The 13491-nt window shown below is 49.0% G+C and overlaps 1 protein-coding gene across 2 annotated transcripts in view; it reads left to right on the forward strand.

The window, feature by feature from the left end:
• LOC111157513 (ArfGAP with GTPase domain, ankyrin repeat and PH domain 1) overlaps positions 1-13491 on the forward strand; it is a 556692-nt gene that overhangs the window by 318137 nt on the left and 225064 nt on the right. For both annotated transcript variants that reach the window (XM_022519024.1, XM_022519112.1), the window contains exon 10: positions 3930-4034. In XM_022519024.1, the coding sequence (XP_022374732.1) occupies positions 3930-4034 (105 nt within the window). The remainder of the gene's footprint in view (positions 1-3929; positions 4035-13491) is intronic.

Genomic DNA, 13491 nt, shown 5'->3' on the forward strand with positions numbered 1-13491 from the left:
ATGTTTATGGATTTTACTACAGCGGCATAGTGTGCTGATTCTGTTTCTTACCTATCATTGCCTACGACCTACCACAAGACTTAGTGATTTCAGGACCACAGACAGAGCACAGCGTGGCTTCTTTCTCAGACCTCCCCAAAACACAGAACCTGCCAAGATTTCTTAATGTTTAAACCCTGTGTAGCTTGCATCCCTTCCACTCCTTCTGTTGGTTCAAGCGAGCCGCAGGTATCTCTAAGTCCACGTGGAATAATTTCCACAGGGACATGAATCCCCAGAGGCAGGGTGCACGGGGAGCCATCCCTAGAGACCAGCTGCCATGCTGGCGGTACAGCATGTAGAGAGTTATGTAAACTCTCTGCCTCAGTGGCCTCATCTGTAAAATGGGGATAATCATAGTAACTGCTTACATTGGGTTGTGAGCTTTCTCTGGGTTAATATGTGTCACGCTTTTAGAGCAGTGACAATATTGTTTTAGAGCAGTATTGTTTTGAAATAGTAAATTTTGTAAATAGATGCATAAGCCACATAAGAGTTAAAGAAAACACTAACCGCAGTGATGTCCACACTGATAGCAGGTCAGTGAGAAGCAGTCTGATGCAAGAGATTGTTTTCGAGTCTACAGAAGCGGCATCTGAAAGATAGACCAAGTATGTGCTGTGACATCCTCCCGCACAGTTTTGCCCTGGGTAACACAGAATCAAAGAGACTTAGAATCATAAGGGCCATTTGCACCCGCTGATGGGAACTGCCCGCCCATGTGTGTCTCTAGCAGAGAGCCTTCCGGCCTCTTCATCCTCTGGCGAGTGGGACCATGACTTCATGTCCTTTAAAAGTTGAATATGAACTGGTTTTAGATTTTCCATTTTCTTGGTACTTAAGTAGACAATGTATAAGTTCGGGATGCCAGAAGCATTGTAGTTGAAGTACAGGGGCTCGGTCTGATGCAGGGAGGGGCTGCCAGGACCCTAGGCTTCTCACTGCACTGATAAAAGTCTGTCCCAAAGGGGCACAGTGGGTTCGCTCTCCTTCTTGGGCATGTTGGGGGACACTCTGTTCAGAGGGGGGCCCCACCGTGGCAGAGCAATTGGAACGTTATGCTTCTGGAAGAGTCTGGGACTAAGCAGGGGCTCCTTGTATGTAGCCATGTGACGGGATGTCTCACTGGGGCTTTGCGGTGGCTCTGCGGTTCCTCCAAGTGAGGGCACATTGGAGGGGGCCTCCTCTTTCCGTATGACTCCAGAATTACGAACCAGGATTATCCAACCCCCTTCAGACAGCAGAGCACTGCTCCCGCAGCTCTGGCCATCTGGACCCATGGGCTCCCTGGCACACGGCTGCCCAGGCAGGACTAGGGGACCCTGGGCACAAATTGTAAAATAAATACTGGTCTCACAGATTTGGGGCTGAGTGGTTTAAACTCTGGGGTCTTTTTAGACTCTGAAACTCCCTGATTCCCACTTCATACAAATACTATGAAAAATCAGTGTTTGCAGTGAACTTCAGCAAAAAAAGAAAAAGAAACTAAAAGAACACATTTTCAGTCTGCAGAAGCTATTTGCTGAGTCTTGTCATTCGTCATCTGATTGAGCCTCTGATTACAGAACTTCACCTTGCAGCTGCCTCAGCTGCTCATCAGGGCAGCACGCGTCTCCTCATGACGCCTCTTAGGGTGGGCTCTTGCTATCAGTCACAGAGTGGCGGGTGCGGCTGGCGGGCCCCAACTTGGGTGCTTCGCTAAGGCAGGGAGCAGGGCAGCAGAGCGGCTCTAACAGCACAGAAATCTTGGGGGTCGGGTAATGAGCCCACCAGGGGCCTGGCCCAGAGGGTGGAGGCATGGCCCCTAGGACGCTGGGGTGTTCTTCAGCCCTGCTGACTTGTACAGCATTTGATTGTTATCAGAGATTATCCTGCAAGGTGAACCATAGGATTTATTTAAGATTGTCAAGATTTGGACATTCAGCTTTCCCAGCACTAAGATAAGTCAGCCTAATTTAGTTCCTTGACAATGTCATCTCTTCTTCTTGTCTCCTAGTTGGACTGTTCCCCTCTATCCCCTTAGGAGTAAGTCCTGGCAGCCCCCACTGGGGAGAGGATAATTGTGCATATAGGATTTGTTCGTGGACCCGTAATCTAGCCAGGAGCTGTGTAGATCCATCTGTACAGAGCCCTGGGGCTTGGGGGGGTGGGGGTGTGCAGCCTGCATTTTTGTCTGAGTGCAGATGGACAAAGCTTTCTGAAGCCTGGAGCAGCTTCCTGCTACCAGTGACACGGAGGTGACCCCCGGCCCCTGGTATTGTTGGAATTCCATCTGAAACGGATGGTGGAAAAATGGGAACCCACAGGAGAACGTCTGTGAAGTTTTGTTAAGCTAAGTTTAAAAATCTTAGAAATCTGCCAGAGAGGGAAATGTAATGATTTTAAGTGAATGCTTATTTACTGTCGAATCACCAGCAGTGACTGCCCCTCTCCCTAATTCTTACTCTGCAGGGGGACCTCGAAACACCTGGGTTTGTAACCAGCATTTTCCTTGGGGCCTGCCTCTCTTTGTTGGTCTCTGTACCATATTTGGTTTAGATTGGTTTTTCTTAGATTCTAAGAAATCAAGGTATGTTGAGCGGAGCGATGCTTGTATGTTTTCTTCAAATAATAAGAACGTGCAGAGGGATGACCTTCTGAAGGTTCACTTGTGAGTTTCTTCAAACTTAGAAATATTTTCCCCCAGAAACAATGTTTTCAGGGGTAGTCAGGCTTCCCAGCTGGCTCGTCATCCATTATACTTGTGAAAATTGGTGTAGAAAGCAATATTGTTGGAACTTGAACCTAATTATCCCGTAAAAGTGCTTCCTTGATCTTACCTTGTATTATGGTTCATGGGGGACAGCAGAATTAGGAGGTTGGGCAAAGCTGGTACACATTTGCAAGGACACTCATGGGCACCTCTTCTTCTGGAAGACTCTTTCTTACACTCAGAATTTCGCTTTGGCCTCAGCCTGGGTACACCAACTAGCATTCTTCTTGTGCCTTCTCAGTCATCCTTACCATGCTGTGAGTTTCTAAATGGGCAGTGAGAGTAAGAGCAAGCCAGGAGGTGCTTCGCTTTCCCTTGTTCCACGAGGTCAGGGGCTGAAGATTTCAGAGGCAGAAGCTCAAGTTGAGATCATCTGACCTGAGAGGGTGTGGAGCTGCCCCAGGGAAAGAACCCCCCCAAGTCAAGGCTGAGCTCAGTGCTGGACATGGGTTTTCACCCCAGAAAAGCTTGGAGACCACGTGGAAGAAGGTTTGCTGGGAGTGGGGAGTTCAAGCAGGAGTGAGCTCCCATTAGTTGTCAAGGGAGGCCTGGCTTCAAATGCTGGGTGGTTTTCAAGAGGCCCTAATATGGTTCTGTTCAAGATGGATTATGTTAGCCATGGTGTGTCTATTAGATGCTGTACTAAATTTACAAATGGAATTTCATATTTAGTAAATTAAAAATCTGGAATGAAAAACTGTAATGTAAAATGCACTTATTTGTAAATACCGGAAGTTTCAGAATTCAGTTAATGTGTGATTTCAGAAAGAGAAATTTGGGTTTCCTTTTTTAAAGCATTATACCTTTGGTTCCAGGGTGCTTGCTCAGGTAAAGGAAAGGTACACCATGCATTGTGGCAGCTGGCAAATCGCATTTGTTGAACCAGCGGCACGTCAGCCCCCAGTAGCGTCACACTGTTAAGATCTACACACACACACGGAAATTGGTTGAACATACGTGTCATTCACAAAGTAGAGGAGAAAAGCTGAATTACCAAGCTAAAAATAAGTGTCATTTCCATTTTATGATGACAAGAGAAAAATGAATGTTTAAAATTTCTTAAATTAGTGCCTACTTTTTAAGAAAACTTATGCCAGACTTTATAATTTGTGTTTATGAATGAATATTTTCCTTCTAGGGCATGTTGCTAAAGCGGAGCGGCAAATCGCTGAACAAGGAGTGGAAAAAGAAATACGTCACCCTGTGTGACAATGGCGTGCTGACCTACCATCCAAGTTTACATGTGAGTGTGGCCCCTTGGCGCAGGTGGCAGGCCTGGAGTTAAGCTCGCACACTGTGTGTGTGGCGGGGGGTGGGGGTCCTAAGCATCAGGACTCTTGTCTCTGAAGTTAAAGTAGTCTTGGGTCTTCTGCTCCATCATGAGGTAAATCATACGCTCCTCACTCTCCATCAGACCATGTGTCTCTCCCTTCCCCTCTCTGTCACCCAGCTCTGGTTCTCTAATTCTGCAAGGACTTACAATAAAGGGGACAGATAAAGTAAAGTAAAAATAAAGTAAAAATTTCAGTGAAAGTGAAAAGATAAGAGCAGGTAGCAGGAGAGAGAAAAAAGCGAGCATATACCTGAGAATCTAGAACAAAATCTGAATAATTGCATCAGAACCCCGCATTCTGCTCTGAGCAGCTGAGAAAAACAAGAAAGTTAAAAGTAGTTTATAACTCAGGTTCTATCGTCAGATAAGAACCACAAATCTGTAAGGTAAGAGCTTTTCTGCATGTGTTAATAAAATGAGATATGTTGGTGATTTATAGAAGATAGATTAAAAGGCAGAATTAATTTTATTTTGGGGGGGAAATGTAGAGGACATTCTACTCATCCTGAGTTGTCTTAGGAAGCCTGATAAAATCTGAAAATGGGGTGTAATGACAGTTCTCTAACAACATATTCCGTGAGTCTTGCTAGGTATTTATAGGTCTTGATGTAGATAGATATGTAGATCAGAATATATAGTGGTAGCTGCTCAGCTGATTGTATCACTATGGTAAGCTTTTAATTTAAAGATGTCTAAATATTTTTTTTAAAGATTTTATTTATTTATTTGACAGACAGAGATCACAAGTAGGCAGAGAGAGAGGAGGAAGCAGGCTCCCTGCTGAGCAGAGAGCCCAATGCGGGGCTCAATCCCAAGATCCTGGGATCATGATCCGAGCCAAAGGCAGAGGCTTTAACCCACTGAGCCACCCAGGTGCCCCTAAAGATGTCTAAATACTTCAAAAATTACAGTTACGAACAAGAAGTTACACACAAGAATACTAAAGAAAATTAAAATCGTTCCCACAGTACCACCTGGGGAACAGGACTGCTGGCATTTCGGGGCATGTGCTCCCAGCCATTTCTGAGCATCGGTGCTTTTTCCTCCCATGAGCACGTGGTCACCCTGTACGCTCTGTCTGTGCCCGCTTCTGTAGATGATGACAGATCATGTGCCCTGCCCGTGCCCACGAATACGCTTGTGTGCTGCCATTATTGATAGTGACATGACAGTCATGGTGCAGATATGCCCTGATTGGTGTAACGATGTCTCCAAAATGGACGTTTGGCAAATAAATTTACTTTGAATTATTTTTAATGTTTTAAGTAACTAATCAGTGTCCTCTATTGACATCCCTGTGCCCTTCTCCATTTCCCTGGGACCATTTCCTAGCAGTCACTTCCGGAGTTGAAGAGTGCTGATGCTCTCATGGCTTTGGGTATATGTTGCCGGATTCTTGGAAAGAGTGTATCAGTTTTTCTCCACCAGCAACATACCAGAGGGCTTATACCTATATTCCCATGAACATTCACCTTCAGAATAACATATCTGTCATTTTCCAATATAATAGGTAACAAGTGGTACCCTTACTGTTTCGTTTGCTTCCTGGGGTGAATTGCCCTTCTTCTCCGAGTCCTCCAGCAGTGGCTTTCCCCTTCAGAACCATGTTATGAAACAGGTGTTTCGTTAAGTGTCCCTGACTTATTCTGACGTTGATGGGAATGCCTCCCATGCTTTACCAATAAGTAGACTCCTGAGATGTCAGTACTTAATTGTACTGAGGAAACTCCTCTGTGCTTGATTTATTTTGGCTGATTTGGGAATAGAGTCAGGTCGCTTCTCTAAGAAGCCTGCGTGTGGCTGTTCCTGCATCACCTGCAGCCCACTCTCAGCCTCCATCAGAACACCAAAGCAGTGTGGGCTCATCGCTGTGTTCTCTTCCCAGCACTGCCCTGTCAGCTGCCGTCTCACTGGCTCATGTCCTCTTCCTCTTAAGACCACGTCAGGGAGCATAGGTCGAATTATTGACCCAGTTGCTTTGTGTAATCAAAATACTCTTCATGCTCTAAGACTCACTGACCAGGAAGAAGTGGGGTCTGACTGATGAGCATTTCGGGCCACCTTACACTCATCTGTTAAGCCCAGGCTTGATCGGAGAGACATCTGTTTCTTCTTGCCAAGGGAAAAAGGCATGAACATCAGTATGTCCCAGAAAGTTCCTGTAGGAAAGATAATGCCTACTAACTTCCTGTCCCAGCCCCTCAATTAATAGAATCACAATCAGTTCTTCCAAAATTCTTCCACAGGAGTTTCTTCTTGTGATGCCCCTCAGTGCTTCCCAGTTCCTTTACACACACACGTGCGTTTGCACACACATGCATGGACATCGTCAGAGCACAGAAAAAGGAGCACAGCGGGGCTTTGCTATATAATTATACGGCAGGCAAGAGCCAATATCATTGTAAAGTGCAGTTCAGTGAATGCCAGTCTCCTGGGAACTGAAATTACTGAAGCAGGTACGTGCCCACCCCCCCCACCCCCGCAAAGGAGTGGTGTAGTCTAGAGATAGATTTTAATTACCAGAACACAGAGAGGTGGTGTGGCCTTCACTATAATCCTCCTTTGACTTTATTTCCACAACCAAGCTTTGGATGGAAGTTCGGAGAAGTGAGGTCCAGGTACACGTTCTCTTCCAAGATAGAGAGCTGCAGATCCCCAACCACAGAGTTAGTCTGGCATTCTTTGGCTCAAAATGGAAAGACTCGTCAAAGGGATGCCCATGGGCAGAATCCAGATTTGTTTTAGTGATAAATCCAGAAGCATGCAAATGTGTTGCAAATTTATGTCTTAAAATTCTACACCATGAAGACTGTCCTAATTATTTTAGTCCAGGAAATTTCAAATGGTGATAGAACCCAATGATATCAGTTAAACTGATTGCACTGTGACACCCACTTCCTGGTGGTCTCTGGGCTGTGTTATGGCTGGAAATCCTTGAGGGTGCATTTGTTGTGAGTGCTTAAATACTGGGGAAATCCGCCCAGGTTAGTGGCTTTGGGTTTCATTACTGTTGGTCATCACTGTTAATGGCCGTCTGTGGTGATCCAAAATAGCATAGCCTACAGCCCGTGTCTCTCCAGGGAGTGAAGGGAAATAAACCTGGCTAAATAGTCTGGTATTTGTAGATAGTTTTCCACAAAGACTGACTGTATCTCAGTAGTGGAGTAACGGGGCCAGCTGCTGGTGCCTACCACTAATTTTCAATGATTAGATAGTGTATTTACCAAAAAGAAACGTGGTGTGCTTTTCTGAGGATGGGAGTCTAATAATGTAATGATTCTGTAACAGGGTGAGCACTGTAGGATTGAGCACGCAGTACTTGAGAAGGCAAGAAACACATAGCATTGGAACAGATTCTGGTCAGAGCCACACAGCAGCCCCTTCCAAACCAGTGTTGCCACGTGGCTCTCATCATGGGCACAAATGTGAATTTCTTGTGCACGTGTGTGCTGCTCATGGTCCCCCTCAGGCTGGACCCTGATTCCACCACGAGCCACCTTCAGCTTGGTGATCCTGCTGGACCCAGGGAGCTCAGCCCGGTTCTTGCACATAGGGCAGAGTAAGGGATCGAATCAAGTGTAGAGGGAAAATAGACTGGCATTACAAGGGCCCTTCATCATTTCATTCAAAGTTGAGATTGCCTGGGAGTATCGGCCACTAGCAGAATGCCACCGAAATTGGAGGGCCCCGTCCAGGAGGCTGATCCAGATGCCTCCGGTGTTCATTAGCTAAATGGGATTCCCGGCTGAGCTCCCCAGCAAGCGCTCCCGGACAGACAGGCCAGGGCAAGAGGGTGTCAGAACAGGTATAGAGCGTGCTGCCCCCATAAGCCTCTCCCTTACCCACTCTTGCTGAATCGATGCCTTGGCTCCTGCAGCCCCCGGGCAGTGCAGATCTCCTGAGACCTTTGCTTGGAAAAGATGCTGGAGCAGCAGCAGATTCCAGCTTTAGTTTACCTTGGGTGCTGTGGAAGCGGAAGACTGACCATTTCCTAAATTTGCCAGCAAAAAAAAAAAATCTTGGAAGTTTTCAAATGTCTTCCTTGGATGTGCTCAAAGTAAAGAAGGTTTCCCGGAGAGAGGAATTGTGATCCTTTAAGAGACCAGTACGGGGGCGCCTGGGTGGCTCAGTGGGTTAAGCCGCTGCCTTCGGCTCGGGTCATGATCTCAGAGTCCTGGGATCGAGCCCCGCATCAGGCTCTCTGCTCTCTAGGGGAGCCTGCTTCCCCCTCTCTCTCTCTCCCTGCCTCTCCCCTTCGCTGAAACCACCATCAAAAAAAAAAAAAAAAAATATAAAAAAAAAAAAAAAAAAAAAAAAAAAGAGACCAGTACGTTTTTCTTATTACACAGGTGTCCATGGCCGTGTTTGTGTAAATGATCGTCCTTCAGACACCCCAAATTTCAATCCCAAGCATAAGTTTTCTGTACATTGCTGTGATTGAAAACAGCCTCTTGACAACCCAGACCATGGCTCATGGCCCCAGCGGCGGGCCGGGCTCCGGGCTCCCAGTGGAGTGCCACGCACTTTGAAATGGCGGTTTCAGAATCAGGCTGCTGGGCATGAGCTAGGGGACCCGGCTTTGCGGCACACAGTAGGGTTGGCGTGAGGCCGGCAGGCTCGCCACATGCTTGGAATGGGTTGGCTGCCAGGGACACTCCCAGAGCTGGCCTCTGAGGACGGCCCGCCTCTCAGAACTTGGAGGACCTCCACTGGATGATGGCCTCAGGGTGTCAGTTCCCACTGGTTCTATTGCTCCCGATCCCTCTTCCTTCCCTCCCATCCTTTCCCAGCCCCATCTTCTTCTGAGGCTTCATTCTTCCCAGGTTGGTGGCTTCATCCCCAGCAGCATCCGTAGTTCATCCTGAGCCCCAAGCACAGGCGCAGATGAGTTAGGGACCAGCCGTCCTCAGGGGCTGTGACATGCAGCTTGGCCTTGCTCTGTCACAATAGATGCAGGCTCTCCCTGCACTAGAGAGAGAGCCTGTCACCCTGGCCATGTCTCCTACTATTGGAACCCTTACACGTTTTTCTCATGGAGGAGTGAGTGGCTATCTGTAAGCAGGGGTGGAACTGCCTACGTGTGGCAGATCATAGGAAGAGACAGTCTCTCTGGAAACCAGGAGGAAAGAGGGAAGAGACTGACCACCCAACCCAGACTGAGAAAGTTTCCTGAATGTTGATGGTGGCAGTGCCTCCCAACCCCAGATATACTCCCCGTGTGCTCCTTGACCGTGTTAGCTCATCCCTAGAGGCTCAGGAGATGCCAGCAGGGCCGGCCTCCAGCAGACAGGTCCCCGCCTCCCCCACACTGTTGCAGGGGAACAGGAGGAAGAAGTGACAGTCTCAGCCCTAGCTGTTCCTCAGGATGGGTGGTCACCACACTGGCTGCCAGCAGGGCGGCTGGGTAGCGGTGGAGAGGCACCGGCCAGGATGTGGGGGCAGCTGAGAGAATGCATGCTTCCTGAGCATGGCAGCAGCTGCCCCACCGTAGGCCTGGGGGCCATCCCGCCTTTTAAACACAAGCTGGAACCCATGCATCGGCACACATCCGCAGTCTGCAGCATTCCTTCTGGGGAATGCATCCTAACAGTGGACACTGAGCAATGGGCTGGACAGTGTCCACTCTGGAAATCTGGAAGAATCCTTCGGGTGGGAGGTCTGAGGATCATGTGTTCACTTCAGAGGCTTCTCCTGCACCTCTTTAAAACAGAGGCTGATGGAATCCTTTGGACTTGTGAGGAAAAGCCTCTTCTCAGATTGGGGCTGCTGGGCAGGGTCATTAGTCACATGGGACGGTGAAACCTGGGGTCCAGGGTAACCCAGTTCATTTGCTGCCTCTTTCTCAAGATGTTGTTTATAAGGAAGATAAACCTGTAACCCAGTTTAGGTAACAGGTGGCAGTGTCAGGCAACATAATGAAGCTGCTTTGGGTTTGGGGCTGCTCTGGTGGGCTGGTCGCACTGGTTAGCCCAGGACACAGGACCTGTCAGTGCCAACACCCGCGAGGCCCAGGGCTCCAGGGATAAGCGGGTCACTCGCACTCCGGTGCTGACCAGCTGAGCGCCTCCTCCACCTCCCCTTGGCATTCTGTAAACACAGCCCTAGCATGATCAAAGTGTGAGCAGAGTGTGTGGGCAGACTTTTGAGTCCGCTCTGTGGTCCAGGTTTCTGTTTCTCAGGGAATTTGTACATTTAGACGACCTTTAAAAAGCCCTCCCTGCGTCACGTTCTTGGGGGAGGTAGGTCTGAGTGTCTCATTGATGACACCTCACTGGGTCACTGTCAGGGGGTGGAGGGCGGCGTGTTCTTTGGACTTAACTCTGAGCCGCAGGGAGCACCTTGATGGAAAAATGGAGGGGATAATGAGAAAGAACTCGGACCTGGGGGCTTCACAGTCCAGTGTCCCCACCTATTCATCTTTGTGTCGAGAGAGCACCATCGAGGGCATGGCTAACAGAGGTGTATGTGCTGGGCTTCCTGAGCGGGAGCTTGTGGCCTTACGGTTGGGCTAGTGACTTCATGGGGCCCTGGCCAAGAGGCCTTTCCTGGCGTCCTCATGAGGATGCGGGACGGTTGGGCACAGCCCACCTGCCTGGCATGGGCTCGGATTGCTCACACTGTAGAAAACCTCGTTCTTGGATTTCATTCCCTTTCAGTGCACATGGCCCGACTTGGAAGCAGCTGTGGCTCTGTCCTTCCCTGACTTGCAGAGCTGGACTCCTCCTTCCCACGGCACCTCCTTCCTGGGTGGTGGAGAAGCTCCCGATGCAGAGCAGCTCTGCTCTCGGTGCCACTGGCATTTGCTTATTTTTTCCCAAGCTGGTAGAGTCAAACTTGGACTCTCTGAACCGTGCTATCAGAATGCTGATTTTAGTCAATTTTCAGGTGCAAAATCAGAAAATCCACCCCTCTACCAATGCAAAAATGAAGAAAAGATCTGGGATGATGCCCTGAGTGGGTATTTATCTAAAAAAAAATAATAACATCAGGAAAGAAAGGAAGATACTTCTATTGGGAGAACAACTCTTGCCCATACCCACTGCTGGTAATCATCATTTAAGGTACACACAGTCCTCACATAAGATCAGGACCTTTTCTGTGATGATTCACTGTGAATCCGTGATCAGTCCCTTCAGTGAGTTTTGCACACCTTCTAAGACAGACCTCAAATTTCTTCAGGTAGTGATTACTGAATTATACCCAGAGAAACTCTTCATTGGTTTCCCCAAAACATTGTAGAAGTCGGACTAGCGAGAATCTAGATGACTACGCAGGTAACTTCAAAGCCCAGATTTCTAGATGTCGAATGTTTTGAGTCATGGGATGACAGAGGACCCTGAGATTTCAGGACCCCCTTCTTACTGAGCAGAATAATGTCAGACATGTCCTGTCTGACATGCTACTGCAGGAGCATAATTAGTTTTATGATGAACAGTTATTTGATCTTGCTTTCCCTTTATAAGCCACAGTGTTGCAGGCTCTCCTCCTCTGGTCTATACTTTGTTTTCCAGCTGGGCTGCTTCTAATTCCAGTCTGCAGTCCATCCTGCTAGTAGACCTGCATGGCCTTCCTCCACAAAAAGTCCTCCCTGATCACTTGGCAGACCAGCTCTTCTCCTGGTGCCTTCCAGTATCTCTGTACCGCCCTGTCTAGCAAGGACCTTGCCCTGTTCCCCACTGTTTGCCCTGGATTAGCGTAGGCTAGACACCCTGGCCAGCTCCTGTGGGTCACATGCAGTCAAGTCATGGGCTCCTGCCCGGGCTGGGATCCTCACAGTGGGGACGATCCTGCCTCTACTTTGAAAATTCCAGTGGGACTGGGGTGGAGGAAATGAACCACGTTGCACGTCTAGACCTCCCTGAGTGCAGATCCGCTTGCGTTGGGTGAGGGAGAACACACACATACACAGTCTTATACGAGGGCAATAAAATCTTAAAACACTGCTGAAACCCACAAATAATCCCTTTTGAAGTAGATCAGGAAAATATGTCAATACTGAGGAGCAGAGATCTGGAACTCTGGCTACAAGTGAACCTTTCTGTTCTGTTTCAGATGGGTGGAAATGGGTTTGAAAACCATGGAAGTTCCTAGAGTGGCCGGCTTTATCCGTGGGGCAGCAGAAGAACCCCAAGTTTGCTGGGATGGGGACTGTGTAGGGGAATATGGGGGGCTTTGCCGAGGTTGGGGTAGAAGTTGTATTCCCGAGTCTGAGCGTCTCCTCGGCCTGCCCTGGGAATAAGTGCTGTCCGGTTGTCCCACCAGAGTGGTGGGCCCCTGGTGGGAGCAGCCCCTCCAGGAGCCCCACATCCAGATCTTGCTTGCTTCTAGTCGCACTTGATGCTCTGCCCCTTCCCAGGAGAGGCGTTCAGACAGCTTGCCACAAACCATGGACGTGAGAGTAAATTAAGAACATGCCCCTGTATAGTCATGTGAGAACATAGGCCATCCGTGCACACATGTACAGAACTCTCATCTCCTTTGTCTTAGGTAGAGAGAGAAGTCACTGTGGATTTCTGTGGTCTCCCTCACATCCTTACCTCTGTCGTTAAAATTCCTTCCTTCCTTCACGTCTGACAGATTCCATCAGCATCCTGTGCTGATTCCTTCTGATGCACGAGGGGGCCCGCACTCATGACTTAGGGCCTGGCGGGGCCCTTCTGCACCACGGTGGCTGGGATGGAGCCCCGTGGCATGCCAGGACTCGGCGGCCCACTTTGGGGATCACCGAGCCCCTTTCAGGTCCGTGACTCTGGTTGCTCTGTGGGCTTCTCGTCTTCTGCCCTAGCATTGGTCTCCACCTTCTGTCCTCCCTGGGAACTCATCCAGCAGGGCCTCAGAATGGAAGTCCCATTGGCAGAGGTGATATGCCCAAACCCCCCTCTCCCAGACCTCAGGCCTGCTTGTCTGCTCTGTTCAGCCACCAGAGCACCCTGCTCCAGGTTTTTCAAAATTCAGCCACTGTCTGAGGTGCAGAGAAGGGCAGTTCTCCCCTTCACCATGTACTTCTCATACTCTTGTTACTTCTCTCCACTTGATTCTTTTAAATGCGTCAGTGATGAAGAAGATCCCCACTCTGCTTAAGATGGAGCCCTCACCTTTTTACAGGACCCTCCAGGTCTTTCTGGGTGTTGCACCGCGCACTGCCTCTGACCCACCGCGTCCCTCCGGGCCGGACTTTCCTTCCAGCTGCTCACACTGCCGTGTTCTCTGGCCTCCAGGCCCAAACACATGCAATTGCTTCCACCAGGAACACCCTCTCCTATTCCTCCTCCTTGCCACACCAACTCTGCTCATCCTTCCCCCGCAGTCTCGAGAACGGCATGTCTCTGTGGGGTTTCCTCTGCCTGGCCTCTTGGGGTGTACTGCC

Source organism: Enhydra lutris, unplaced genomic scaffold (genome assembly GCF_002288905.1).
Source record: "Enhydra lutris kenyoni isolate GAN:26980312 unplaced genomic scaffold, ASM228890v2 scaffoldscaffold1, whole genome shotgun sequence".
Classification (NCBI taxonomy): Eukaryota; Metazoa; Chordata; class Mammalia; order Carnivora; family Mustelidae; genus Enhydra; species Enhydra lutris.